The following is a 27,838-nucleotide window of genomic DNA, read 5'->3' on the forward strand; positions in this document are numbered from 1 at the left end:
TCAAGAACGTTTAATACTTTCCACTGCAACATAGCAAGGCCAAAGATGAGATCAACGTTTCTGTTAATGTCAAGGGCGTTGGTCTTTTGTTTTAAAACCTCCTCCTCAAACCGAACTTCCCAAGACTCCCCTCCCTAAATCCCAGGACCCTCAGAGGCGATTGTCTGTAGCTCTTCCCAGGCAGGACAAGCAAAGATCAGACTTGGGCTTCTGTTGACAGGGCGCAGAAAAACAATCTCAGGCGGGAGCCGCGGGGGCTGGCGCTCAAATGAGTCTCAGCCCTCTTGGCAGAGAAATACCACCGCCTCCACCCCTCCCCATCTCTACTGAAGTGCGCTCCGTGGGCGCCCCTTTCGTAGCGCGGAAGGGACGGGAAAAGAAGCCGAGCGTCTCGCGGCCAGAGGGTGGAGGAAGGAGGAGGGTCGAAGCTGAAGAGAGCCTTAGAATGGGCGAGGGAATCGCCTCGGTGGCGGGTAGGTGCGGAAGCTCCTGCCACGGCTATCTCTAGTACCAGCGTCCCCTGTTGGGTTGTAATTGTTGCTCTCAAATAACCGAGGAGGAAAGTGGCGCCGAAAAAGCCACCTCTCCTTTCTTGTCCGGAATCTGGCTAAAATTGTGCTGGGTTTGCGTTGGATCGGGTTGGAGTTGGCGGGCGGGAGGGAGGGCGGCCCGGAGCGCGGAGAAAGCTGGAAGGGAAAAGAGGGAGCGGCCGGGGACGAAAAAATAGAGACAGTTCGGTGATTTCCCAGCATTTCGAGTAGCTCTTGGGAAAACTGAAGATTTGCGACTTCAGTTGAACGGGTGACAGTAGAGGGACAGGAAGAGAACAGATAAGTACTTTTAACTGGCGGAGAAGCGGTAAGGGAAAAGAAATTGACTAGTCCCACGTCGGGATGATTTCTGAGCTCTGGTAATCGTTTTCGACGCCAGGCGCAATTTCAATAGAGTGTTGTGTAGGTAAACCCTGCAATCGCCAAAGTTACGAAATGGGCAAATCCTGTTAAGAAAGGTAGGCAAAAGTGAAGTGCCGACCTCCAGGGCAAAAAAGAAAAGAAAAGAAAAGAACATAAGCCCACATTGCTGCTACTGGGCTGTCCCTGTGATTTGAATACAGTAAATGATTCAAATCCTCTTGTCAGAACCAGTTCAGCTGTTTTGCTGGAATAGGGCTTTACTTGGTTTCCAGGCCTTGGGTGCTATTATGTACTTTGTGTAAGGAACCTGAGTGACATCAAGAAGTGATAGGTACTGTGCAGGATACAATACAGAAGAGTGGGTGGGGGGAGGAGATCACAGAGACAAGGACAATCAAATGCACGGAAAATAATAATATATGGTCATGTAGACATTAGCAGCTGCTTCTGCTACAATTATTCTAGATTGTTTTGCTGAATCCAGGTGTTACTTAAAGACAAAATACAAGGAATCATTTTGATCTCCCTCAGTTGACAATTCTGTTTGGGCAGTGCTGCAGGCAAAGGATCTGTTATCCAGGAAATTTGGAAGTGTGGCACCAATGATTATCCAAGTTCCCTTTGGCTTGTTTTAGCTTAGGATGTCAGACCCCAGCTAGTGTTGTTTGTAACTCAGGGTTTATAATGTAGTATAAACCAGCCAATTCAGTAATAAGAAGTTCATAACTAGATATGTTTGATCATAGCCATAGAGAATCTGTGCTAGCTTTTGCTGTTATTGTTATCTATAATTTCCCTTCATTTTGGATGGAAATCTCTAATCATCTCAGCTTCATTTTTAGGCCAATGAATCACACTGGAGTTGAAACAATCTGCTGATCCTTGCTAGACTTTAGGAAGCATTGGCCTAGAGAACTTACTGAAAAGTTAAATCAAGACTTTTAAGGCAAGATTTACAACAGAAGGAGATGCTATAGGGTCATATTAACTAGTCCTTCATAACATAACAGAAGGTCAACTACGTTGTCCTTTCATTTACAGAAAGAAGAAAGTGTCAGGACCTTGAAAATGGTTTCATAGCTATGACAGTATTTTTTAGAGGCTATGGTGGGGATCTGACGTTCAGGGAGAAAGGGAAAATGAATGAAATTGCAGATGATTCATCTGTGAGCACAGTCGTCCTATCCTTCTACAGAAAATGAATACAAGGAGGAAATAGCAGCTGCAAATTTGCTTGATGTACCCAAACAGCAGAGCTCAGTGTTCCCTTTGCTGCTTTTCAGTATCTGGTGGCATTGTAGAGACAGGATATGTTACTATTTATTGTTTGTGTTTAATCAAGTTGCCTTACTAGCAACAGCTGTTGATCGGCTGCTTTTCTTTCAAAATAAACATGATGACATTAAGGTTGCTTTTCTAAAAATGTGTACAACTACTACTTAACATTATTCGAATGGGTAAGAATACATCTAATGCATGAATAGTGATAAATGAGATAAAAAAGGGCTAAATGCATGAAGTCTATCGGATAAAGATAATCTAAAAGTACGTTAGAATACTGTAAACATGTACTTTGGTGGCACAGTAAATCAGATGTGGATCTTGGAGGGAAAGTTCAAGTTGTACAGCTACTTAGATGCTTGGCCAAGCTATTTATTAACTTTCAGTTCTTTATCTGTAAAAGAAAAAAGTTCACATATCCAGATTCTTGGGAATAAATTAGAATAAAATCTATACATTAAAATTTAAGATTAACATTGTTGTATTATAAGAATAATGTGTTTAATTGGCAGGCTATAAATCAGAAGACTATGAGTTCAAGTTTTGACTTATCACGAAAGGCCAGTCACTCTCACCTCACCTCACAGGGTTGTTGTGCGGAAAATCGGAGGAAAAACTTGACTTGCTTTATAAAATACTTGTAAAAACAATAAAGGTGGAATATTAATAAAACAAATAAATAATCTTAATGCTTGAATCTTATAAAATTAATAGAAGTACCCTGTTTCCCTGAAAATAAGACCTCACTGGATAATAAGATTTATTTTGTAGATTTTATTAATCTACAAAATAAAATAAGCCCAATTGAGCTTTTGAGCACATGCACTAAAATAAGCCCTCCACAAAAAAAGCCCTCCCAAAAATACTGCAACACAGCAGCAGCCATGAGGTGACCATGCCTGCTGCCTCCTGCACCTCAAAAATAATAAGACCTCCCCCAAAATAAGGCCAAGCACTTATTTCGAGGGTCAAAAGAAAATAAGACTCTGTCTTATTTTCAGGGAAACACAGTATGAACTTTACCTTAAATTAGTAAGTAATAGGCATGGTAAGAGTAAACAAAAAGTAGAAGTCATTCTGATACTGAAGATTTTTCGATCAGTACAGTATATATTCAATAACATATTATGATGGCTCATTTATTTAAAATGATAATACAGTATACATTTCCTTATAAACTCTATCAGCCTTTCTCAACTGGGGCTCCACAAAACGCTTAAGGTTCTGCAGGAGGTTTCTGAGAAAGATCTTAAACTTAAAAAACTTAAAATAGTTTTTGAAATTTGCAGGCCATGTAATACCTGTGTTTGCAGTGGTGTTCATTTTTACATGCTACAGTTCAGGTACTGGCCTGTCAGTTTGCTGTTGTTGTATAAAATATGGATTGTATAAATTAGAAGTAAATTATGTTGTGAAATTTTTGTGATTGTTATTCATGGGTTCCTTGAAATCTGAAAATTATTTCAAGGGATCCTTTAAGGTAACAACTTTGAGTAAGACTGCTCTAAGCAATAAGTCCTTATGATACTGGTTTTTGTGAAAACAGGTTTAAAGTGAAAGTGTTGCATGTGCACTTCTTCACTGAGTGAGATATTATCAGCAGATAAACATACCTCACTGATAATCTTAAGCATTTACTGCTACTACAATGTTATTATCTTGTGCAGTTTTCAAACTGAGATGTTACTTGAAATATCACTGGTATTCCCATCTGTAAAACAGCCTGATAGTTTGATGAAATTGCTACTGAAATTTTCTGGCAATACTTTTTTCAGTATACTGTGGATTAAAAAGCTAAATTAAATGATTTATTCGAACGTAATCTATGAAATTATGAAATCAAGTATAGGATTTAGAAGTGTAATCTGAGATTCTAGAGAGAAGAGAATTGTAGAATTACAGATATTCTGGGCAATTATAGGACAGCTGTTTCCTGTTCTGGCTGTCTTATATATGCTTAGAAAAATTTGTAAGTTCTATGAGAAGTCTCTGGTGCCTCAAATTAGATATTTCCTTCTCCCCAAAACCTCACCCCTTATTTTTATCTTTCTATAGTCTTCTACACCAATGAAGGAGGTGGATCATTTGACCACATTTCATGCTTTTATTTTCTCCATGAAATCTGAAGTTCAGAGGAAGTTTGGACAAAACATTCAAAAGAAAGTTTTTTCTTCATTTTATCAACAAGTGGATTAATCTTCTTCATTTTTACTTCTAACATTGCAATTGATAAAAGAGAACAATTATTCATAACTACATTTTTAGTCTGGGAATATTTACTATTATCTAAAACAATTATACATTATGCTGGTCGTTTTAATTTTTTATAGATTATTGTCTGCAATCTTTTAATACAGATTCTTGACAATGCATTGATTTTTTTACATTTTTAACACAACCACCTCAGTGCTTATTGCTGTATGAATATGAGATTTAAAGGGGGGTAAAGTGATTGCTCTCTTAAGCCATTTCAGAGTACAAACAAATTGAAATTCATATTATGGCAGCAAACTATAAAAGAGTAATAACAACAGTGAATTGTTACAGCAGTGCTGTAATAGATAACCAGCTTCAAAATGTTGTGCATTATTGCACAGGGACATGTCAAGTATTCAGACAAGGAATTATGTGCATAGTGCCCCACCACAGTGTTTCTGCAGAACTACTTAAAGTTTCTACATCTAATATTAGAAATTCAGATTTGACCCACAGATTTTCGATGCCTGAAAATTCAATTGTTTTGCCTGCGGATGAAGATTATCATCAGCTCCTTCCTAGTAATCCAAAACTCAAAAAAGTATCTTGTGTTCAAAGCAGTGGAAATCTGAAAGATATCACTGGAGAAGCCATAAACCTTGCTAGTGGAAAAATAAAAGAATTCTCATTTGAAAAACTGAGAAATTCTTCAAATCAGGCAAACTATAGAAAAGGAAGAAAAGTTAAGTCAGACCAATTCAGTAGAAGATCACTAGATCTTGACTTGATTAGTGGACATTTCAGCAGTGATGAAATTTTGTCCCCTCCTAATGGTGTTCTAAATAATAGTTCCCATGAAAAAAAATGGCATGTCAGCAGCCCCTCAGTTAAGGAAAGTGGGAATTCTGTAGTTCCTTTGCCTATAGGAACGTTTCCTGATGACAATTTTATAACACAAATTTTGGAAAAGCACAAACTGGATGGGTCTTCCAGTGGAGATATTAAGATGTGCTTAGATATCTTGTTAAAATGCTCAGAGGACTTGAAGAAGTGTACAGATATAATAAAGCAATGCATTAAGAATAAAGCATCAGGAAATGTCAATAGTGGAAATAATAGTGAGTCCTTGGCCAATTCTGAAATAATCTATATGAATTTAATGACAAGATTTTCTTCTTACCTTAAACAATTGCCTTTTGAATTTAGACATCCTGCTGACATGGTAGAACTGATTAATAGTTTGTCTGCTTTGGAGCAATCTCATTTCTCCCCAATGAGCAATGAGCAACCACCAAGATATGAAGATATTGTAACTTCTACATCATCTGTGGCAAAGCAGGCATTTCCCTCTAACTTAAAAATAATTCAGGATAATAATGATACAAACTCCTCAACCAATCTTATCGAAACCCCCAGTATAGATATTTCTTCAAATACATTGCAGAACAATATAGATTCTAGAAATGATTCTCATGTACTACCTCAGTTACAATTTCTAAATCCATCAGACTGTGTTTTTCCCACAGAATCTCTATATATTGTAGAAGAATCAGATGGGAAAAAAGTAAGAGAAAGTGCATCAAGTGTTCAGAGTAGAACAATAAGGGGAGATTCAAAGAGCAGCCAGGAGTGGCTAAGTCCTCCTTTAGAACTTCCTAAAACTTCACATACACAGCCTCTATCAAAGGATGACCTTTCTATTTCAGCAGATTCCATTGATCAAACCTTTAACTATAATGTTCAGATCTCTAAAGAAGAGCTTAGAAAAAACAATCAAGAAGAGATAGATAAACTTTTGTTGGATTTGGAGAATTTTTCACAAAAAATGGAAATTACACTGAGAGAAACTACTGTGGAGCAAAGTGATTCTAGATTTTTGAAAAATAGTAGTTTAACCAGTGAGGACAAAGGCAAAGATTGTTTTCCTGAGGACAAAAGTGTGCCTTCATCCTTATCAAAACTTGTAGAAATCAATGGTCATAAAATGGATGAAGATGACAAAACTCTTTTACTGCGTATTTTGGAGAGTATTGAAGACTTTGCCCAAGAATTAGTAGAATTCCAATTGGGCAAAGGAAGCTTATCAAAAGAGAAAGAAGTGATGCATATTCTTCAGGAAACTTTAGCCATGCCTTCCATCACAGTTGAAAAGCAGATCTACACAGATACAGTGAAGAAAAAACCTGCCTCACCATTAATTCAGCAGATGCCAGAGGTTATCAAGGTAAGATTGTGTGATTTCTTTTTTCACTTAACAGTTGAGCCCATTCATATAAAAATACTGCTCTGTGGAAATACTATAACATAGAAAGTTATTTATATGTCATTGAATTTTTCACACTTCATAGTAGATTTATAGCTTGGACATGAGTCCAAACTTTTTTGTGCACAATACAAAACTAGCTTGTGTATGAAAACCACCCAAAATTCATTGGAGTTGAAAGGCCAATAAATTTAAATAAATTTAAAAGCACAGGTAAACCTGCTGTTAGTGATTTGAATGACACTTTAAAAATAATAGTGCTTATATTCATTTTCCATTTTTACTTAATGGTTGGTTGAAATAATTATTAATTATCCCATTTTCAATCCAAATTTTAAAAAAAGAAGGATTCCTTCCATTTTTAAATGATAATTGTTCCAAGATGCTGGTTTTCATGAGAACTGAAATCAGTTTTAACACTTTCCCCCAAAGGCCCAAATATGTTTTTCTTTCCCTCCAATAGGTCTGTTAAATCAAGATTTCATTTGTATTTAGGATATCAAGGATGACAATTTGCATAATCAGGTCTTTTTTGTTCCTATATAAAATTAAATACATTCTCTGGGTTTCAAGTACTGTACCAATTTTGGTAGCTCCATTCTTAATCTAATTTTAAAAACACCCTTTTTAAAGGAAAGAGGTCTACTTTAAAGTGTTGTTGTCTTATCTCCAAACATGTAAGGAAAATATTTAACAGCATGATAGTTACCATATAATAATTATATCTCTTTTGGACGGGAAGAAGTTGTATTTTTTTATCACATGAAAAATAAAAACTAAAAGAGACTTCAACCTTTTTAATATTATATTCTAATCAGAAATATCTGGGCTCCTATGGTGATATCTATAGATTATGGTTTTGATTTCAGTTGAGATTGATAGCTAAATTTGCACATAAAATTTCACCATGGAACATAATAAAATATGTATCTTGAAAGGTGATATATTTAGCAACCTCTGCAATAAGTCTAACTTTAGCACCGCTGCTAGTAGTGTGGTAGATGCCTCCCTTCCCACAATACCTCTGCTCTGTTACCAGCCAAGGACAGATTACCTCACTGTCATGTAGCCAGCAGTGTAGATTATACTTCTTGATAAATAATTAGTAAAAGGCATCAGAGATCTTTGTGCTCAGGGATTCTTTGAATATCAAAAAAGAGAGAGTCCACTGGCCTTGAGGTGAGATATAGGCCATTTTTCTGAGAATAAAAAGAAAAGGTATGTTTCACTTAGAATTTCTTGAACCCCTGTCCCCTCTCACACAAACAAATCAAGAAAGTAGTTGAAGTGTTACCTCAAAGGACTTTGCATCTTTTCTGGGAGGAGCAATTTTCTGAGGAAGTAACTAAAATGATGATCAAGGATAGATCTCTGCGAAGGGACCCTGATTTACGAGGAGAGTTAGCTTTCCTTGCAAAAGGCTGTGATTTTGTTCTTCCATCCCGGTTCAAGAAGAGGTTGAAGTCATTCCAGCTAGCCCAGGTTTGAATGTGCTTTCTTTTTTCTTCTTATTTGTTAATCTCTGTTTTAGATCAGTAGTTGGAATGGTTTCTTTGCTTAGGCTTCTCTATTTTCAGAAAGTTATTTGCACCAGATACCTATTGGTTTAAAAATAGGTCTTCCAAGCTTAGTACATAAATATCTTGTTGGTGGTAAATAAAAGGAAACAGGTATTTTTCCTTTTGGTATCTTCTTCTTGAAGGTGAAAATGTTAAAATAAGTAAATATTATTAGTAGTACATAATAGCAAATTGACTTCTTTTTTTAAAGAAATAGTCCTGAGCATTTCCATGTTTTGTGTATAATACCAGCAATGTGTGACTGTATAGAAAGTCTAAGAAACCTATTAAATGTGTGTCAGTTTTAGGCAAAATATGTAATGTCTGTATTAGTTTAATGTTATATACTTTCCCTAGGCATTATATATAATACCTAAGCAGTGTGCAGAACTATTTAGGCAAAGTATGAAAAGAGTCATGAACATGGTTAGAGTTAAGTTTAGGGTTAACTCTAACCCTTTATTGAAAAAAGGTATATGAAAATGAAAGAAAAAATGCAAAATAAAATACAGGATTTTCTTACTGAAAAATATAAGAGAAAAGAAAACCAGTATTGACCAAATTGTTGCAACAAGAAAAGCTAGAATTGAATTTCCGCAGGAGTCTTTCATACTTTGCCAGTTTGTTTTTTGCAATTGCATAGAATGCCTAACAATTGTGTGAAATAATAAGTATTTTATACTTAGATGTCCCATTTCTGGCACTCTATAGTTTTCTATAAAATGCCTTATTTCACACATTGATAGTAACATATATATTTTGTACCACACTTCAAATGTATGGGGAAACAAATGCTGATTATTAAAAGTAAGGTGGCTAAGGAGATTGAAGTTGTTTCCAAATAATATTCAATTTAAAAAAAACTGAAATGATTTCATAGTATAAACAGTATAAAAATGGTTCAAAATAAATGTCAAAGAAAACTAACCCCTTGCGCTGCCCCTGATATGGAATAGTAAAGGAAACAAGGGCATGGACAAAACACACCATAAAGATATAAGTAGTAGGGAGCTGTAAAGAGGAAGAAGTACTTCTGGTAGCAAAATACATTTATGAATTTATTGGTAAGGTTTAGTGGCTATTTTTTAGTTATATGGTTGAAGAAGCTTGATTTCTGTCCTGGAGAGCTTTGGATAGATGCTTTTTAAAAAACTTTTTAAAAATGTACTGTACAGTAGTAGTACAATAAATGCAGCATTTACAAGACGTTGTAGTATATACAGGTCAATTATTTAATCATATAGAATGAATTGTCAATTTATATCTAGAATTTCAAAATGTTTTAATATTGTTGTACTTTTCTGAGAGATAAGACTGTTATGTACACGCATAGCTTGTTTTTTTTACTCTAATTTTGTTTTGTTCATTGGAAAGAATGTTTTTGTACATTCTTTGTTCAAATTTTATTGCATAAAAATAGTAATTTTATTTATTAACGTTTAGGTCCAAAACAAGCAAGAGAAAAAACCGGTGACACCATCTCTAACTCCTGCAAATTCAACAGTCAGTCCACAGTCTCTACAGGCTACAAATAAAGAAACTATTGGTGCTCCTTTGTCCATAAACATTCCAACTTTCTATTTTCCCTATGGACTTCCGAATATCTGCAATAATCCTGATGAAATTATTATCAAAGTTGAAGCAGCCTTTTCAGAGTTTGAAGATAAGAAAGTTCCCTATAATGAAATGGGGAACATTATAAAAGTAAGCATAATTATCTTCTGAATTTATGGATTATTCAAAGCTGGAATCTATTTTATAATATAGATAAAAATAATAATTTATTAAAGAATGAGGCAGTTTTTGGATGAAGCATATTTTAATTTTGTGTTTATAGCATGAAGCCATGAATGAATACAAATTCTGATATCCAATTATGACATAAACTCACATCAGAACAAGAAATGCTGGTCACTGAGCAAACACTATAAGATCCTTTGTTTTAGACTAAGAAAAATCTGAACATTGTAGGTTTTGGTTAAAACTAGCAAATCATCAGGGAAACAGTAAATGAAACCAGAAGGTACTTTTGGGTGGGAGCATAGTAAAAGAACCTATACATTCTGGTGGGCAAGTAACAACAAGATAACATCCCTAGATTTATCATCTTCACCATAGGTAAAGATTTCTAAATGAATTTTTAATAGAATTTTCATTAAAGTTTAAATAATAATTCAAATAATAAAACCATAATTTAAACAATAAGTCTGTGAGATTCAACTCAATCATATAATGCACTGCATATAATTTGCCTGGGTTTTATTTTCCAACATATTTTAATAAAATGGCTTGAGAAAAATAATTTTTTTTTCCTGGATTTTAACAGTATTTTATTTTATGCTTTTTACAGATATGTGGCTGTCCCCTATACTGGAAAGCTCCCATGTTCAACGCATCTGGAGGAGAGCAGACAGGATTTGTATCTGTACATTCATTTGTGGCCATGTGGAGAAAGTGAGCACAGTGTAAAAATATTCTCTTAAAACAGGGATCTCCAACTTATTTGTGCGCTAGGTATTTATAATTTTGAAGCATGTCCAGGGTACTCCTGTTAGTTGCCATGATATGCAATTAGTATGTATGTATTTAAGAGTGTATGAAATTCATTCTTTCTACTTCCTTTTCTGTTTTATCTGGTGTTTGTTTAACGGGATTCCCTAACCTATCCTGATGAGGTTTCCTAAACCATCCCTCATCTCCTCCTGCCTTTATGCTGAGATTCTTTCACTTTCCCTGTTGGGATGTTCAATCTTTCCTGTCAGTCCTCCTGCTGGGATTCTGCATTTGAGCACTGCTTTCCCCAACTCTCTCAATAACCTTTTCCAATCCAGCCACTCCCTCTCCCAGACCTACATTCCATTCACCCACCACCTACGTACTATGCTTTTAACATCTACTTCCCATGGGTTTCTAATCTCATTGTTATTTTCTCTGCCTGGGAAAACAGCAGTGTTTTCCAGCACTGTCTTCTTTAAGGGGAAGTCCATGTTGTTTGAAAGTGGTTTAAGGTCAACAGATACCCCTTTTACATTCGTTGATTTCATAAAGCTAAACTCCTGTAGAAGAAAATATAATTCGGTGAGGACTTTGCACATTTCAGAGGGGAAAATGTTTATTCCCACTTCACAAATTAAGGGAAAGAAGTTTGGTCTAGTGGTTAATGTACCAGCCTAGAAAGCGGGAGATTGTGAATTCATGTCCCACCTTAGCCATGAAAGCCAGCCAGGTGATTTTTGGACTGGTCACTCTCTGTCAGCTTAACTCATCTCACAGGATTGTTTCTGTGAGGAAAAAAGGAGGAGGAAGATGTGTTGGACATGTTTGCTGCCTTGAATTATTTGTATATTCAATAAGGACAGGATGCAAATAAATAGATGGAATTGCTATCTCCTTTTTGGATTCACATTATATCTGTTTTCTGTATGCAAAGCAAAATCTGGGTGATTGTTATAAGAGGAAGCTGTAATATTAGTAAATGAGAGATGGTTCTAAAATAGCAAGATGAAAGTTCCCATCAGTGGGAGAACAAAATGTTTGTAATGTCTGTAAAGCTGTACGTGCAAAAGAAGATACATTTTTTTCTAGTTCAGATAAAGCAGCATGAAATTAGAGGCGAGGGCACTATCGAACATGGAAAGCTATGTTTTTGTTCCCTGGAGATATTACTTGATCAATCTAGGGCATGTAGGGCAAAGAAAAATGATTTTACTTTTTTAAGTGAATCAGATTTTAACATGTCAGAAATAATAACTGTTTACAGGTAGTCTTCATTTAGCAACTGCCTTGGACAGCAACCATTCACAGTTATTGGTAGATGATTTATCCTTCCATAGCAGACAATTCCTACAGGGGTTTTTTAAACATTGTTTTGATGATTGTTCCAGTTTTTTAGTGATTTTAGTAGTGTTATAATTTATCATTTTTAAGTTGTTTTATTATATACTAGCTGTACCCGGCCACGCATTGCTGTGGCCCAGTCTGGGCGTAATGGGGCGGCAGGTGGGTGCTGCCATTGGTCAGGACTCGGGGCTGCTGGGCTGGGCAAGGCTGGTTGGGGGAGACGGCACCGGGGCTGTCGGCCTCGTGGAAGTTGTTGGGCATCTCCTCGGAGGAGCTGCGCTTGGGCTCCCCCAAGTTGGTGGCCAGGGAGAGTGAGACGTCCAGGATCTCGGAGGAGGAGAAGTCCACGGTGTGCCGCCTGATGGGGCACCCAGGGGCCGCCCCAGCCCCGCTGCACCTCAGACTGACACTGGCGAGGCTGTAGATGGCTCACTGTGAGGGGGGGTAAAGAGGGCGTGCTGCCAGCCAGGCTGAGGAGATGCTCCGCCTCCACTGTCTCTGGAGCTCCGCTGGGCAGACCAGGGGTAGGCCAGCTTAAGGGCGGGGTGGAGGTGGCCAAGGGATGGCGCAGGTGGTGCCCCGCCACAGACAGCAAAGGCCCAGCGGGAAGGGAGAGAGAGAGCGGAGGGGGAGGCTGAAGGGCTTTGGCTCTCCTTAGCAGAAATGGCCAAAGCTCATCAGAGGAGCGGTGGAAAGGAGAAAGGGTGCGGCCGCAGCCCAGTTACACATATAAAGGGACCGTCGGGACAAAACTGGACAGAGGCCGAACTGTTCCAAATATACTATACTCACTAAATGAACGCTATGGTAAACAACACAGCTCAATTCCAATGCAATGTCACACGAAATAATTAAATAAAAATAAAAATAAATTGAAATCTATGAAAATTCAATATAACAATGCAATCGGAAACATTGAAATGGAATCATGAAATATTTAGTATAGCGTGTGTTGCTTTTACGTCCACAAGATGGCGCTGGTTTTCAAAAAAGCATGTTTTTACAAAAAATCATGTTTTTACCTGTCACAGGTGTGACATTTAGGTAATATACGTATCTAAAAACATTCGCATATTCGAATACAACGTTGTGTCAAAATTTCAGAGCAATCAGTGAAGAACTTTCAGAGCTTAGCCATTTTGAACAAACAACCATTATATTTTTATTTATATAGATTGCATTGACAAATCCAATTTTAAAGGTCAGCATATCAATTTCTGAATCAATGTATATTATTAGACAAAAATATACATTTTGATTCCCATGATGTTGTGTTAATTTATGTCCACTGTTCATGGGTGTGTGTGTGTGTTTCTTCTTTAGGTAGTCCTTGATTAATGTATTGTTTTCTGCTTGATTGTCTGATGTTGAAGTTTCTTTGTTTCTATTGCATCCTTTGAATGTTTAAAAACCATTTACACATACCTTTGTTTACATACCACTTAAACACCATTAAAAAAGATTCCACATAAAGCACTAGCCCTCAACTGGCATTATGTCAATAGAAGCTGCTGTATTCTTTTTAATTTTTCCCATGCGATTGAATGTGTGTGTGGGGGGGAGGTCCTGAATTACATAACTTGTGAAACAATTAAGAATTCCCGTGGCCCGACAAAACCGCGCTCGTCAAAATAGCAGTGATAAAACCGTGTCGCTAAAGCCGTGACATCATCACCGCGGCGACAACAGCGCGGCGACAGAAGGGCGCTTTAAAACAGCGCGGCGGCAGAAAGCCGATTTAAATTAAGGTAAGGGTTAGGATTAGGTTTAGGGGTTTGGTTTAGGGTTAGGTTTAGGGTTAGGGTTAGGGTTAGGGTTAGGTTTAGGGTTAGGTTAGGATTAGGGTTAGGGTTAGGGTTAGGGTTAGGTTTAGGGTGCTGAGTGCTTCGGAAGGCGCGGATTTGCCCTCCGCGGTTATGTCATCGCAGTAGGGTCGCCTTTTTCCTTAGCGCTTCGGACGGCACGGATTTGCCCTCCGCACTTATGTCGGCGCAGATAAGGGCTTCACGGTTTTGTCGGTGAACCAAGAATTCCTCATCTGTGGCAGCTTTTTACTGAATCAAGAAAGGAACAAAAAAGGTAGACTACATACTATACATATTCACATTTTGTAGGGAGTTAGGAAGATGATGGAGATAGCTAGATCTGTTACCAAAGCAACAGAGAAAAAACATGGCTTAAGTCCAAAATAATTACAAGGCATGTTCAAAAGACTCAGGTAGAAGATTTTCTAATTCACAATAGTATTTGGGAGAAGGGATGGGGGAAAGTATAGTCAGACTTGCAAGATTCTTGTTTTTATAGCCAATATTAATTAGAGTAGTTTCAACTTTGTGTCAAGTTGATTTTTTATATATACATACATACATACATACATACATACATACATACATACATACATACATACATATGGAGAGAGAGAGAGAGAGAGAGAGAGAGAGAGAGAGAGAGAGAGAGAGAGAGAGAGAGAGAGAGAGAGAGATTTATATTTTATTATGGCCTTAATTATTTATGTAATTTTCTTATTATTATTGCTATATATGAAATAACAACAGTAATCCTGCACTTAAAGGCAGAGGTTTGTGAATGGAACATGTAGCTTTAGCTCTAGATTATAGATGCTAGTTATAGCAGCCTTGCTCAGTTTGAGAGCCTTCGGGATTTATAGGCACTAGGTTCTAGAATTCTACAATTTCACATGTTTCAAACATGCCAAGATTGGGTAATGCTGAATGAAGCTGAAATCATAGAATGTTTTTCCTTCTTTGGATTGACCGGAATCCTCTTAATACAGTTTACTACTTCTTCGTAGGATTCTACACAACTGTCATGATGACGCATCAAAATTCATTTGCCTTTTAGCAAAACCTAACTGTAACTATCTGGAACAAGAAGATTTCATTCCAATACTGCAGGTATGTTTGACCAGTCCTTTAAATTCCACCCTAGAGCTTCCTACCAATTGCTGAGATAGCTCCCCTTCACCAGATGCATTCAGCTGAAGGCAGGGTACAGTGTCCAAGATTCTGCACATTTGGATTCTGCAGGGAATTGTATTTGAGAGCCTATTTGGGCCCTTCCAGTGTCAAGATTTTATGATTCCGTCGTGTGACCAAAAAGTAGGGGAAAGTCCCACATCCCTCCTTTTCTTGTTTCTTCATAGTTAGAGCAAGTTAGCATAACTTATCATGTGGTAAATGTTTATTTTACTTTCCCCTAGTTTCCCTTTTGGTATTATGCTAGTTTATAGTTACGATTTTTTATTTATTTAATAATTTTGGTGTATTTCAGGATATAGTTGAAACTCATCCAGGACTGACATTTCTAAAGGATGCCCCAGAATTTCATTCCCGTTACATTACTACGGTACGTTAATTACTTTATTAGTTTCATTATTTGTAGTGAGATTGAAACATGACCAGTATCAGAAGTAAGACCAATTCAGGTTGGCTATTTGGCATTTATTTGTTTCAACTATTTAATTCTTCCTTATCTTTCACATCTGGTTTGCTTTTTTTTACACACTTTGCTCAGTTCTTCACAATTAGAATCAATTCATAAAAGAGTTCTTTGTGGCTGCATATCCATATAGGGTTTTTTTACAACATTATAGAAATAGTTTACCATGTTTTCTTTTCCAATCTACTTATGAAAGGAATTTCGAGTAACTGAATGCAATTAATGCAGTGTTTCTCAGCCTTGGCAACTTTAAAGATATGTGGACTTCAACTCCCAGAATTCCCCAGTACTCAAATGGCCAGTTCTTATCTTTAAAGCTCTGATATCATTAAACCTATATAACTGATGGACTGTCTATGTCACTATGATTGGATAGGCCTAGTAGGGAATTTGCTGGGATTGTATTTGAAAGTTTTATTCCCACAGGACTTCATGATAGTGTAAATTCTGATTAATGGGTTGATATGAAATTAGTTAACTCAGAAACGTTGTGGATTTCCCTTCACTGGGTGCATTCAGAAGAAGGATAGCCAGCCACCTGTTACAGCTATATTAATTTGGATTCCTAAATTGATCAAAGTATTCTACAGGGCTGTCCTAGGGAAAACAGGGTGGATTTATTCTGTAGAGCACCTGAGGGCAGAAGAAGTGATGGGTAGAAGCTCATTAGAGGGAGATCCAACCTGGAAATAAGGAGTAATTTCCTTATAGTGAGAATGATTAATTGATGGAACAACTTGACTGCCAGAATTATGGGTGCTCCATTGTTGGAGGTTTTCAAGAAAAGATTGAACAACCATTTGTCTGGGATGGTATAAGGGCTCCTGCCTTGGACAGTGGGTTGGACTAGAAGATCTTCAAGGTCTCTTCCAGCCCTATGATTCTGTGACTTGATGGCCCTTTCCAACATTATGAGTCTTCTGTTTTTTTCTGATTAAAACTCAAAAAAGAACATAGATCTATACAACTGTCATGAGTATGCATTTTATCTTTAATTTGCCAGTGGTTTTGAGTTTTATATTTAATCTTTTTCCAGGTTATTCAAAGAATATTTTACATAGTGAATAGATCGTGGTCTGGAAAAATATCATTAATAGAGCTGAGGAAAAGCAACTTTCTACAAGTATGTTAATTTTTTACATCCATATGAACAATATGTACCTTAAAATATTCAGTGTGTTTTGCAATTCAGTTGGATTAGCAATAAAAATGTTATACATTCTGGAAAGATAGGCTTATTTTAAATATGAGGGAACTACTAGAGGTATGTATCTAACTAGACATACTAAATAAGAAGATTCTAGCAATCTGTTACTGATTACTGGAACTCTTGTATCTAGTACTAGCACAATCAAATACAAATTTAGGCGTTTGTTAAATATACCTGGTTTCTGGTACTTTCCTAGCATCTGTTTATGTAGAATTAATCTATTATCATCTTTTCAGACTCTAGCCCTCTTAGAAGAAGAGGAAGACATTAATCAAATCACTGATTATTTTTCCTATGAGCACTTCTATGTTATTTATTGTAAATTCTGGGAATTGGACACTGATCATGATCTCTATATCAATCAGAGTGATTTGGCTAGATACAATGATCAAGGTAAGGAAATTCAAATACAAAAGAACATTTTATTATAAATATACTATGCTTTTCTCCAAGTGTGTGTATGTATGCACGCATGTACATTTACATAGACACACAATCCTTATGGTAATTCATTATCAAACTTAACTAACTTCCTCTATTTTTTACTCCTTTTCCTATATAGCTTCCTATTTTTTTAAAATTATTAACAGCTATTCAGAACTGCCTTATAGGAAAACAGTCCTTATTGTTATTGGTATATGGATTGTCACTGCTGAAGTATATAACGGGTAGATCAAATCAAATTGTTAAACAAAATTATGTGTTTGCCATAACATTGCAAAAGAAGATAGGTGAAAATGAAAACAATCATAAACAGAAAGTAAATCCAAACTTCTTCATTATTCTCTAAGCCTGTAATAATGCTAATTTGTACCTGGAAATTTTGTTTTTATCCTACAGTTAATGGAAGCATGCAAATGTTCACAATTATAATATTTGACTGAACATTTCAAATTAGTGACATGCTGTACGGATTTATCCTAATGGCTCTTCTACATATTAAAAAAGAATTCTTGCATTTAAAGATTGAAACAATGACTGAAAGGAATTCAAACCTAAAATAATCATAATAAATTGATGTGTATTAAAGACATATCAATATATGTAGTATACCGGTAGTTCTCAAGATATAACAAGTCACTTAATGGCTGTTCAAAGTTATGACAGACCCTCCCAAAAGTTATATACCAATGTTTCAAACTTACAATGGCTGCAGTGTCCCCTGGGTCATTCACCCTCACAGAGACACTGCAGTACCTCCCTGCATCTCTCCCCTCACCATCCTGCCATGATGGTACCCCACAGCACTTGGATCTGTTGCCCGTACCTCCTGGAAGCAGCCATCATTTTCAGTGCTCAAATAATTCCTTGTGGAAATGGAATCTGCTTTCAGAGCTTTCTGCCCCAGTCAGCTGGATGTCAGGAGATTGCAAACCTCTTAAGGCTTCCTCCAAGGCTAACAAGAGCCATTAGAGATTTGCTGTTATTTGACAGCTAGCTGATTGAGGCAGAGGCCCAGCCCACAACTTGGCTTTATCAGCCAAGCACAGAAACTTGTTTGGAAGCATCTCTGGCATTGGATCATGGCATTAGGCCTTAATCCAGCTAGGCCCTTTCCAATGATGGGATTTAAATTTTTTTACTACCGGTTCTGTGGGCATGGCATGGCTTGGTGGCCTTGGCTTTGTGAGCATGGCGGGGGAAGGATACTGTAAAATCTCCATTCCCTTCCCACTTCAGGGGAAGGTTACTGTAAAATCCCCATTTCCTCCTGATCAGCTGGACTCGGAAGGCAGAGAGGTGTTGGGGCCAGTCAGGAGTGGTACTTACCAGTTCTCCGAACTACTCAAAATTTCCACTACCGGTTCTCCAGAACTGGTCAGAACATGCTGAACATCACCTCTGGTTTCTCCCCTTTCCCCTTCCCCACCATTGAGTTGGTTTTGGCTATGGAAACCTTTTTGCTGCTTTCCTGCCTGCTTTATGGACCCAGCTGAGTAGAGGGCCTCCCCCCACCTCTGAGGTGCCCGTGCTCACTTAATGACCTGTGCATTCATTTAACAGTGCATTCAGAGAGGGTAAGTTGTTAAGCTAGACTGTCTCCCTTAATGGTTATCATCACTTGCAATCATAATGGACAGGCTGCATTTTGGTCATAGTTTGAGGACTTTCTGTATCTAGGAAAATGTGTAATGATAGCGCTCATGTTGAACTTTGCATACAATTGGATGTTGTTGCATGCATGTACTACTCTTCATATATCTTATCTTTAAAAATAAGATAAACATTCCTATGTCAAACTCGATTGCGTCACATAACGTATCACGGCGTATTACAATGATTTTTGCCTTTGAAGAGCCGGGGTGGGTGTGGCCTGCGTGTGACTCATCCAGCCCATGAGTTGCCACATTGACACCCCTGCTCTAGTTAATTCAAACAGTAATCTGTTTCTCAAGCAGAGCCTTCTAAACAAGATTTATTGAAGCGAATAGATTAGGTTACAAGAATTTCAGCAATGGAACTATTTTTCATAAGAATCTATTTGTTTTCTAAGACCTTTGAGTGGTGGTTTTGTAATTCCTTTCCAGTGGCTTTCCTTTGTTCCATCAAGGAGTCAGGTCTTTTTATCAATAAAATATGAACTTTAGGTAGGTAACGTTTTACATCATGACCCGTCAAAACCGCGGTCCACAAAAGCGCGATCGACGAAAGCGCACATTTGACGTCATCACAGCACGACGAAAAAAATTAAAAATTGAAATAAAAATAAAATTAAAGCAAGCCAATTCACATAAAGGTAAGGGTTAGGTTAAGGGTTAGGGTTAGGTTTAGAGCGTTAGGGTTACGTTTAGCGTTAGGTTAAGGGTTAGCGTTAGGTTTAGCGTTAGGTTAACAGTTAGGTTTAGGGTTAGATTTAGGGTTAGGTTAAGGGTTAGGTTTAGGGTTAGGTTAAGGGTTAGGTTTAGGGTTAGGTTTAGGGTTAGGTTTGGGGGGGTTAGGGTAAGGTTTTCGCTTTATTTTTACATTTTTCGATCACAGCGCGATGTTTTCGTCGCCCTGTGATGACGTCAAATGTGTGCTTTCGTCGACCGCGATTTTGTCGTCCGCGGTTTTGTGGTGGAACCGTTTTACATAGCTGTCTCCTGATCAACCTACAAACTACCCCTCACATTTTGTTTTGTTTTTAATCTACAGCTTTGTCAAACAGAATTATAGAAAGAATATTCACTGGAGCTGTTCTTAGGTAAGTAGTAACATAAAGGTAGGATGGTAACATTTCAAAAAAATTGAATTTTGAATTTTGGCTTAAATTACTTAGGGTTATGAGGGGGATCATGGTAACAAATAGCTACTCTACCATTGTTTTCTCTCCGCTTTGAGAGGCGTTTACCACTAAATGTTCCCTAATAGGCTTCAATTCATATTCCGGGTTGTGAAAAGGCATTGATGCCTTATCAGAAGAAGATTCTTCAAAGGCAGTCCTCACATTTATTGCACTAAAACTCAACCCAGACTCATGATTTCAAAGTTGTTATGTTAGTAATATTAGGATAAGATTCCAAATCTGTCTTCAGGTTAATAAAACATTACTTTTTCAGGAATTAGGTAATGGATAACCTTAATACATTTTAGAGATAGAAATTTTGCCTTTATCTTTTTCAAATCACTGCGATTTTTTTAAAAAATGCCTCTGGTTTTGTTTTTTAATTAAGGAATTAACTATGTATTTTTATATATTTTAGAGGAAGTCAAGAACAAAAAGAAAACCAGATGAGCTATGCAGACTTTGTGTGGTTTCTGATCTCGGAAGAAGACAAAAGATGTCTCACAAGGTAAAATAAATATCTAAAATATAAACAGTTTGTGATAACTATTTTCTGTATGTGGCTAATTTCTTAATTAGTTTATTGTACATTGTGTGTGTTTACTCTTTAACTGGTCCAAAAGATAAAAGAAACACAGAATGCATCTACCTTCCATGCCACTCCAACTTCACTGACTACCAGCCACAAAATTAACATAAGAAGAGCTTTAAATAAGAAAGAATTTACCTACAACAGTGCCTTGTATTGTGAAAATTATTTTTATTACTGAAGTCTTCTTTCAAGTTATGTATTCTCATTCTGTATGTGTTGTTTTTGTCATATAAAACTTTATCAAGTTGCTAAAAAATAAACATTTTTCCTTCCGAAAACTCTCTCAAAGATACTGAAAGTCAGATTTAGGATAGGAAAAGAGTACAGAATTTTCTACTGAACAATTGAGGGTATTATGTATCTGAGCTCATCGTCTGAACTTCAGGGTACCATTTTCAGTGCAAACTGTCATAAGGGACAGTCCAGGCAAAGCTTTATTTTGTACTGTGTACATGAAAGTCATCCCCAAAACTTTTGTTACCTGCTGCTATATTATAAAAATGCATCTTGATTCATCTCTTTGTTTTGTAGTATTGAATACTGGTTCCGATGCATGGATTTAGATGGGGATGGCACACTATCAATGTATGAACTTGAATATTTTTATGAGGAACAGTGTGAGAGGATGGAATCCATGGGCATTGAGCCGTTGCCCTTCCATGACTTATTGTGCCAAATGCTTGATCTAGTAAAACCAGAATATGAGGGTAAGAGCTATTATATGATATTTTTTTCTTCCAGGTCATTTTGTTCTGTTTTGCTTTTTTAGTAAATTTGATCTTATAATGCTTTAAAGAGTTTTATGTCTTTATAGAAATATGCCCCAAAGTAGCTTTGACACTAGCTTACTAGTCTTTGCATCTTCAACTGCTTCTCTGATTAATGTGAAAATCATAAAACATTATCCTGATCTCCCATAATATATAATATGGAATTTAGTAAAGTCATTCAGACATTTGCAACTACCTCTACAAATAGATGTGATAATTAAGTGCCTTATAGATGAATTTATGAATGTTATTTTTAATGGGATAATAACGTCCTACAAGTATGTCTATAATGTGAGGTGATCATCCATTTACTCACAAATGAAACACAGTGCTAATTACAACACACATCACATTGAAAGCAATAGTAAATCTCTCTAAATGGGCATTTTTGAAAGGCATATGACAAAATGCACTGAGTTCTTTTTATTAAATTATCTGAATTCATTCTTAGCAATTAATCTTATAAATAACTTCACCCAAAACAAAAATCCTCAGTGCTAACAAGTTATGTTATTTGAAATCATCCTGGTCAGTTCAATCTACTTTGGAAAAACTACGGTATTAGCAGTGCCCCAATATAGATTTCTATGCTAGATCTCTGAGGACTTCCCCCATCCCTAAAGCACCACATAATCCATTTAATAACATGCATATTTGTTTAAATGATTCATTGGGGAGAGCAGGATTGGGGGAAATCATTAATGAGACACTTCACTTAATGACTGCCACAACATGTGATTGTAGTGGGCAGGCTCATTACAGTTGTATCTCAAGGAATACCTGTAATAATAATGTTAGAGCCGCTGTGTAATGTTTTTCTACTAGCGGTTGCTATGTTTCAAACTAGAGGTAAGAAGTTTCTTTGTTTGTAAACACAACTCAAACAACTTACCTGGCATCTATACAAAATGACATTTTACATACATTCATGGAAAAGGCTTGTGACAAGTTCACATGATCAGGTTGGTGCCTACTGATTCAAACTGGATTCACAAAATCAATCAACTTGTTTTGGAAATAAGCCTACTGAGAAACCTGTGATTCAGCTTTGAAATATGTTCTTACTCTTTGCTCTCCTTGACAAATCTTTAGTCACTATTATGGGATACATGAACTAGGGGCTCTTTTATTCCAATCCACTAAGAACTGTTGGTTTGATAATTAATATGCTGATAGTTAATATGCTGATTTTTCAGGAAGAATTACTCTAGGAGATTTGAAGAGATGTAGAATGGCTCATGTATTTTATAATACTTTCTTTAACCTTGAAAAGTATCTGGACAACGAACAACGGGATCCCTTTGCTGTGCAAAAGGTATAAAGCAGCTCTATTTAAAAGTAATGATTACTTAAAGGAAAAACTAGAACATTACAGAGAAAAGTAACAAGAACACTTTTACATAACAGAGCAGGTATGGCCAGTAGTATAAATTCCATGACAATGTCTGCAGATGAACATTAAGGCAAGTGCACATTGCATTATATTCTTATGGTCCAAGGGAAATTAGCCATCACATTGGGCCCTGGCATACATTTCTGCACCTCTTACTAAGCTGAAATTATTATACCTGATTGTTTGATCTCATTAGTGGTAAAATGAGCCCATTGCCATTAGTGACAATTTGGGGTAGTTTTTATTTACTGGAAGTGAGATGGGTGCCCCTAATATGCTTTTTATTTAAAATTCTTGCAGTGTTTTGCTCTGATATACATGTTGGAGCTGTACTGTACTGAAAAAAGCCAGATATTAAATTTCATTTTAACACTTAAATTCCATGGTGGAAGAGAGGTAGGATGGAGGAAGAGGAAGTACTGAATTTAGTGATTGATAGGTCTGTTCTCAAAGTAATCTTTGGGATGAAACCACCATTGATTGCTCCAATTGCAGTCTTTTGATTGTTTGTGAAATGGCTTGTGGAGTCTGTTCTGTATTACTTTCAGTCATGCCTCATGGTCAGCCTCCTCTTACTAGGACTACGTGGTAAATCACAAAGCTTCACAGCTCAGCTTCTGTCCATTGCTAAACTTTGCAAACAATTCAGCTAGATGAGAATTTTATTGCAAACAATAATAAAGAATGGAACCATACAGAACACTGCTGGTTATCAGTGCACACGGTTAGCGAATCGGTTGTAAAATCGGTAGGATCCCACCCCTGCCTATATACATCAATTATTTATTGTACGTATACATACATTTAGATCTCTTCTCTAAACAAGACATTAAAAGAAAAAGTGCATAGAAAAAAACACACACCTGTGTGAGCCACTTATTTTCTGTGCACTTTTTAAACATCTTGTTTAGTTTTGCTTTGTTCCTGTATTTTTCTCTTTTTTGGAGTTTGTATTTTAACATTGAATATAAAATAAAAAAGACATCTTTTTCTGGATTCCTGTAATGACACAATTAGTATGATATGTAATCATTAATCACAGTCAGGGTTTTCTGTTGTGAAAAGTAGAATAAGAACCAAGCAATACCATTTTCTGTTAATATTGGTTAATATTAAACCAATGCTCAAATCATGTTTCAGATTTCAGTTACTGTTGACTGAAACCATAACCCCTTGGCTTTGGGCAAGTTAATATGGTTAAGGAGCCATATGATGTTGATGAAAAGGCAGCAGTATGTTTGTGTGGGTGCATGCATAAGTAATATAATGTTTTAATGTGTTATGTAAGCTCTCAATATTGTTTCAATTTAAAAGGATAGCAAGGTCAGAAATACTCTGCAACCTTTTCCCTAAAACAGAGATTAAATCTTTGAAACAACTCCTGTATCATGGCTAAAGTAATTTAAAAAAATATAATAATGAAGAATCTAAAGTGTCTATTCCTTAATATTTTTAAATATAAATAATTTCAATACTTTGCATTTTCTTGAACAGGTAGCCTTCAACATACATTGTGACCAGCATTGTTGTCACTAAGCAAGATGGTCATAAAATGTGATGTTATGTGACCTCAGTCATCATGTGCTTAGTGACATTAGTCCTGGTTGTCATTATTGTGAGGTCTTCTCATGACTGTGACTTCCAACTTCGGTTCCCCATTAACTCCTTATGTAAAGCCAGTAAGCAATGACTACAGCTCACTACCATGTAAATCACCACCCTGGCATTAAGCACACAGGTCATTATCACTTAACTTTGGGGATGCTGAAACTGCTGGAAATCTAAGGACAGATCATAGGTCTCCCGTGTTCAATACCGTCATAACTTTGATTGCTGAATAAATTGGCTACCAGGGACTACCTGTATCTGTAGAATTGACTGTTTAGCTGAAATGAATTAAGACACTCTGGACTGGCTTATCTAAATTTACATACGTACAAACACAATTGTTAATTTTTAATTATTTTGTATATCTAATTAGGAATTTACCATAATATTTGCAGGATATTTCATTTACGGATAATTACCAAAAAGTATGCAATGATTCTTCTTTAAATGCTTACTAATAGTTTATTACACTATTTATTGTACACACAATTATGCATGCCATCATCTTTAAGAGACTTGCTGGGTTTTATCTGTTTCTTTCTAATCTATTTATTTAGGATATTGAAAATGATAGTCCAGAACCCTCTGATTGGGACAGATATGCTGCTGAGGAATATGAAATTCTTGTAGCTGAGGAGTCTGGCAGTGTACAGTTACAAGAAGGGTGAGCAAAATTATCTTAAAATTGCTGTTCCAAGTGTAACTCATTGCTGAAACCAATAGTATTTTGAAATAAAGTTAAAATGACAAAGCATGTTAAAACAGAGAAAATTTTGTTACTAAGAATCAAAATCAAATGGCTAATTAAAGATCTCTAAAGCTATAAGATGAAAAGAGAAAATCAATCTCACAACCCTATTCCTTAGACCTTGCAAAGCACCTGAAAGCCTCACTATTCCAGGGTCAGTAGGAGTCCCTGGAGGTTATTCTGAATGCATTGGGAAATTTGAACCAGCCTTATGACCAAAATAAATAATTTTGTCTTGATGTTTGCAATAGGATGGAAATATAAGAACAAAATCCTGATGAAGTTAAAAAAGAAACAGATTAAATGAGAGACTCAGGTCAAAAGACTTTCTGATATTTTAGAGGCCATGACCTCAATCCACACTAGAAGAAAGGGCTTCCCTGTTTGTAACTAAACCTGGAATGCTAGGTACTATGAGTGTTTGGTAGTGTCTTGCCTATCTTAGCTGATTTCAAAATGCTAAGCATGGTTTAACCTGCTTATTAATTTAATACCAGACTGGAAAGTTGAAAAAACTTTGAAAAAAAACATCCTTGGAAAAAGGAACTGGCTCATCATGAGGAATCTCAGCCTTAATCCATCTATTTACAGATGGATTTACAGACTAATTTTGGTAAGCTTGAATGGAGATAGGCAGAGTAGTGTAGTATTTTGGAAACACCCTCTCTGTTATCAACCAAATGTATTTTTTTTCTTCTCCAGCACTCCTATTAGACACTTGTTATGCCATGTTTATTCTGGAGACCAAATAATAACCTGTGTTTTGGAAACCTGCATATTCTCCTTCTTCAATCCTATTCCAATAAAGAATGATACTTGCATACACTTCTAAGATCACTTACATATGTGGAAAAAGCGAGATGAATAAGCAGCATTCATTTCAGATGCTAGTTTATCTGAGGTGCAAAAAGGAACTACGTTTAAAAGCGGTGTGCCTCTTCCTGTACTGTTTGAACCCAATACTTATAAATTTTGCAAAATTTATACTGTGTCACTATAAATGTGCAAGTAAAGGCATGCACAAAAAAAATATATGGAGAAAAATGGCCAAGTGGTGAAGAAAATGGCTTCAAAAACATTTACAATTTGTACAATTGAATGTCACAATACATTATCAAAGCTGTATTTACCAGTTCCCCTATTCAATAATTGAGACTTGCTTTGTCTTTAGGTTTCATAGGGTTTTAGGTTTTATATTATATTTGTCTTCATATTTTCTAAAATTATTGAATATTAGAAATTGAGTCAAATCATTTGTTCATTTCTTGTAGTTCCTTTGAAGATGATTATGAAACAGATGAACTCTTATCTATGTCTGAAATTGAAGAAAAGTCAGATAATTTAGTTGTTTCGCATGTTTCAGCATAAAAATAGAGATTTGTCCTCAAAGTCTACCATCATTAAACACAAGAGTCTTCAGTTCTTACATTCGAAGAAACAATAATGTTATTTGACGAAGTACCAACATCTGAAACAAAATCATAATTATACAAGATATACTATTTGTTTCTCTAATGTGATAATTTTCCTAACTATTGGGGTATGCATAGAATTTGTGCAGACATTCATGGAACCTGTGAGGAAACAATGAAGACTGGATAAAGGTGAAAAGCTTCATATTTATATATAAAAAAGAATTTAAGACAATCAATAAATACTTGAGGATTTTTTTTTCCATTTTGGATTATTCCTCCTCCTTTTTTTATTTAGAAGCTATATTCAGCTTTTTTCTTGTTTTACAATACAATTGTATAGTAATGTTCAGTTTTTTGATGTATCAGAAGTACCTGTCAGTTTCTAGAGTATTTCTAGCTCACTGCAGATAATTATTTGCATTATATAATACTGAATGATGACAACTTACTATGAAATTTTTAAGAGTTTATTTAAATCTAGTATCAAGTCCATGTTTCTTTGATTTAAAGTATAATAGAAAAAAGAGATGGCCCATTTGTTTTCATGGTTATCCTTCATGGGAATTTTTTCTTTTAATAGAATAACAGAATTATTCTGTAATTTTTATTAAATTCTTCTTTAAAAAGCATTAATACCTTAATAAATGCAACAATCCCCCTCCATAAAAGAGAAATTGGTGTATGTTTTCCAAACTTAATCGAAGACATGAATGATCCAAAATTCATAGCTGGTAGGAAAGTCCCACCAGATTGAAGTGTAGAAAATGAGAATCAATTGAAAGTGAGTAGAAAACTCTTTCAAGAATAAACAAAAATCAGGTAAAAAATAATATTTACAAGATAGATCCTAGAAGATGCAGGTAATATCTTATTCCCTTACCCATTCTTTTGAATCTTGTTCTTCAAAAAAGAATTTAAAGCTAAAAGGTAATATCCATTTTATAAAGGAAACATTTACAATAAATTAGTCACATGGTTCTAAGTGGCATAAAATTGACTTCCTCGTGAGGCAGTATGTTCCCCTTCAGTGATGGTCTTCAAATGAAGACTGCATGATTACCTGTTGAAAATGTTTTGGCAAGTTCAGCAGTGAATAGAAGACTGGACTTTCATTCAGAGGTGCTTTCATTTTATGATTCTGTGATAAAACAATATCATGGTGACAATAGATACAATCTGTTTAGAAGTGACAATGAAGATAATTGAAGTGATAGAAGATGTAAATGCTGTGAAAGAGGGAAGGAAATAAGATACCAGCAGCAAGATAAATGGACTTAGTTACAGTAGTGATAGGTGCATTATTGGAAGACCTAATGGAGCAGAGG

The 27,838-nt window shown here is 36.1% G+C and overlaps 1 protein-coding gene across 5 annotated transcripts; it reads left to right on the plus strand.

The window, feature by feature from the left end:
- Positions 1 to 322: 322 nt before the first annotated feature.
- On the plus strand, positions 323 to 27,776 carry PPP2R3A (protein phosphatase 2 regulatory subunit B''alpha). Of its 5 annotated transcripts, none has more exons than XM_032225110.1 (14): positions 323 to 473; positions 4,251 to 6,615; positions 9,657 to 9,917; positions 10,564 to 10,667; positions 14,866 to 14,968; positions 15,345 to 15,419; positions 16,549 to 16,635; positions 16,959 to 17,115; positions 19,858 to 19,906; positions 20,406 to 20,495; positions 21,111 to 21,286; positions 22,546 to 22,664; positions 24,908 to 25,014; positions 26,370 to 27,776. In XM_032225110.1, the coding sequence occupies exons 2-14, from the start codon at positions 4,696 to 4,698 to the stop codon at positions 26,464 to 26,466; spliced, it is 3,345 nt and encodes a 1,114-aa protein (XP_032081001.1). In that variant the 5' UTR covers positions 323 to 473; positions 4,251 to 4,695; the 3' UTR covers positions 26,467 to 27,776. The 5 variants fall into 5 exon arrangements, with proteins under 5 accessions (XP_032081001.1, XP_032080999.1, XP_032081000.1 ...); XM_032225108.1 differs by lacking the exon at positions 26,370 to 27,776 and adding an exon at positions 25,801 to 26,345 and having other exon boundaries at positions 323 to 858; XM_032225109.1 differs by lacking the exon at positions 26,370 to 27,776 and adding an exon at positions 25,801 to 26,345 and having other exon boundaries at positions 323 to 477.
- The last annotated feature ends 62 nt before the right edge of the window (positions 27,777 to 27,838 follow it).

Source organism: Thamnophis elegans, chromosome 10 (genome assembly GCF_009769535.1).
Source record: "Thamnophis elegans isolate rThaEle1 chromosome 10, rThaEle1.pri, whole genome shotgun sequence".
In the NCBI taxonomy this organism is placed as follows: domain Eukaryota; kingdom Metazoa; phylum Chordata; class Lepidosauria; order Squamata; family Colubridae; genus Thamnophis; species Thamnophis elegans.

What these genes read in the sequence shown, in the direction of transcription:
- PPP2R3A (XM_032225108.1), top strand. Translation starts at nt 4,696, where the DNA reads ATGGCAGCAAACTATAAAAGAGTAATAACAACAGTGAATTGTTACAGC. An exon ending in AAATGGGGAACATTATAAAA is followed by an intron (nt 9,918 to 10,563) that starts GTAAGCATAATT and finishes TGCTTTTTACAG; the next exon opens with ATATGTGGCTGTCCCCTATA. An exon ending in ATTTCATTCCAATACTGCAG is followed by an intron (nt 14,969 to 15,344) that starts GTATGTTTGACC and finishes GGTGTATTTCAG; the next exon opens with GATATAGTTGAAACTCATCC.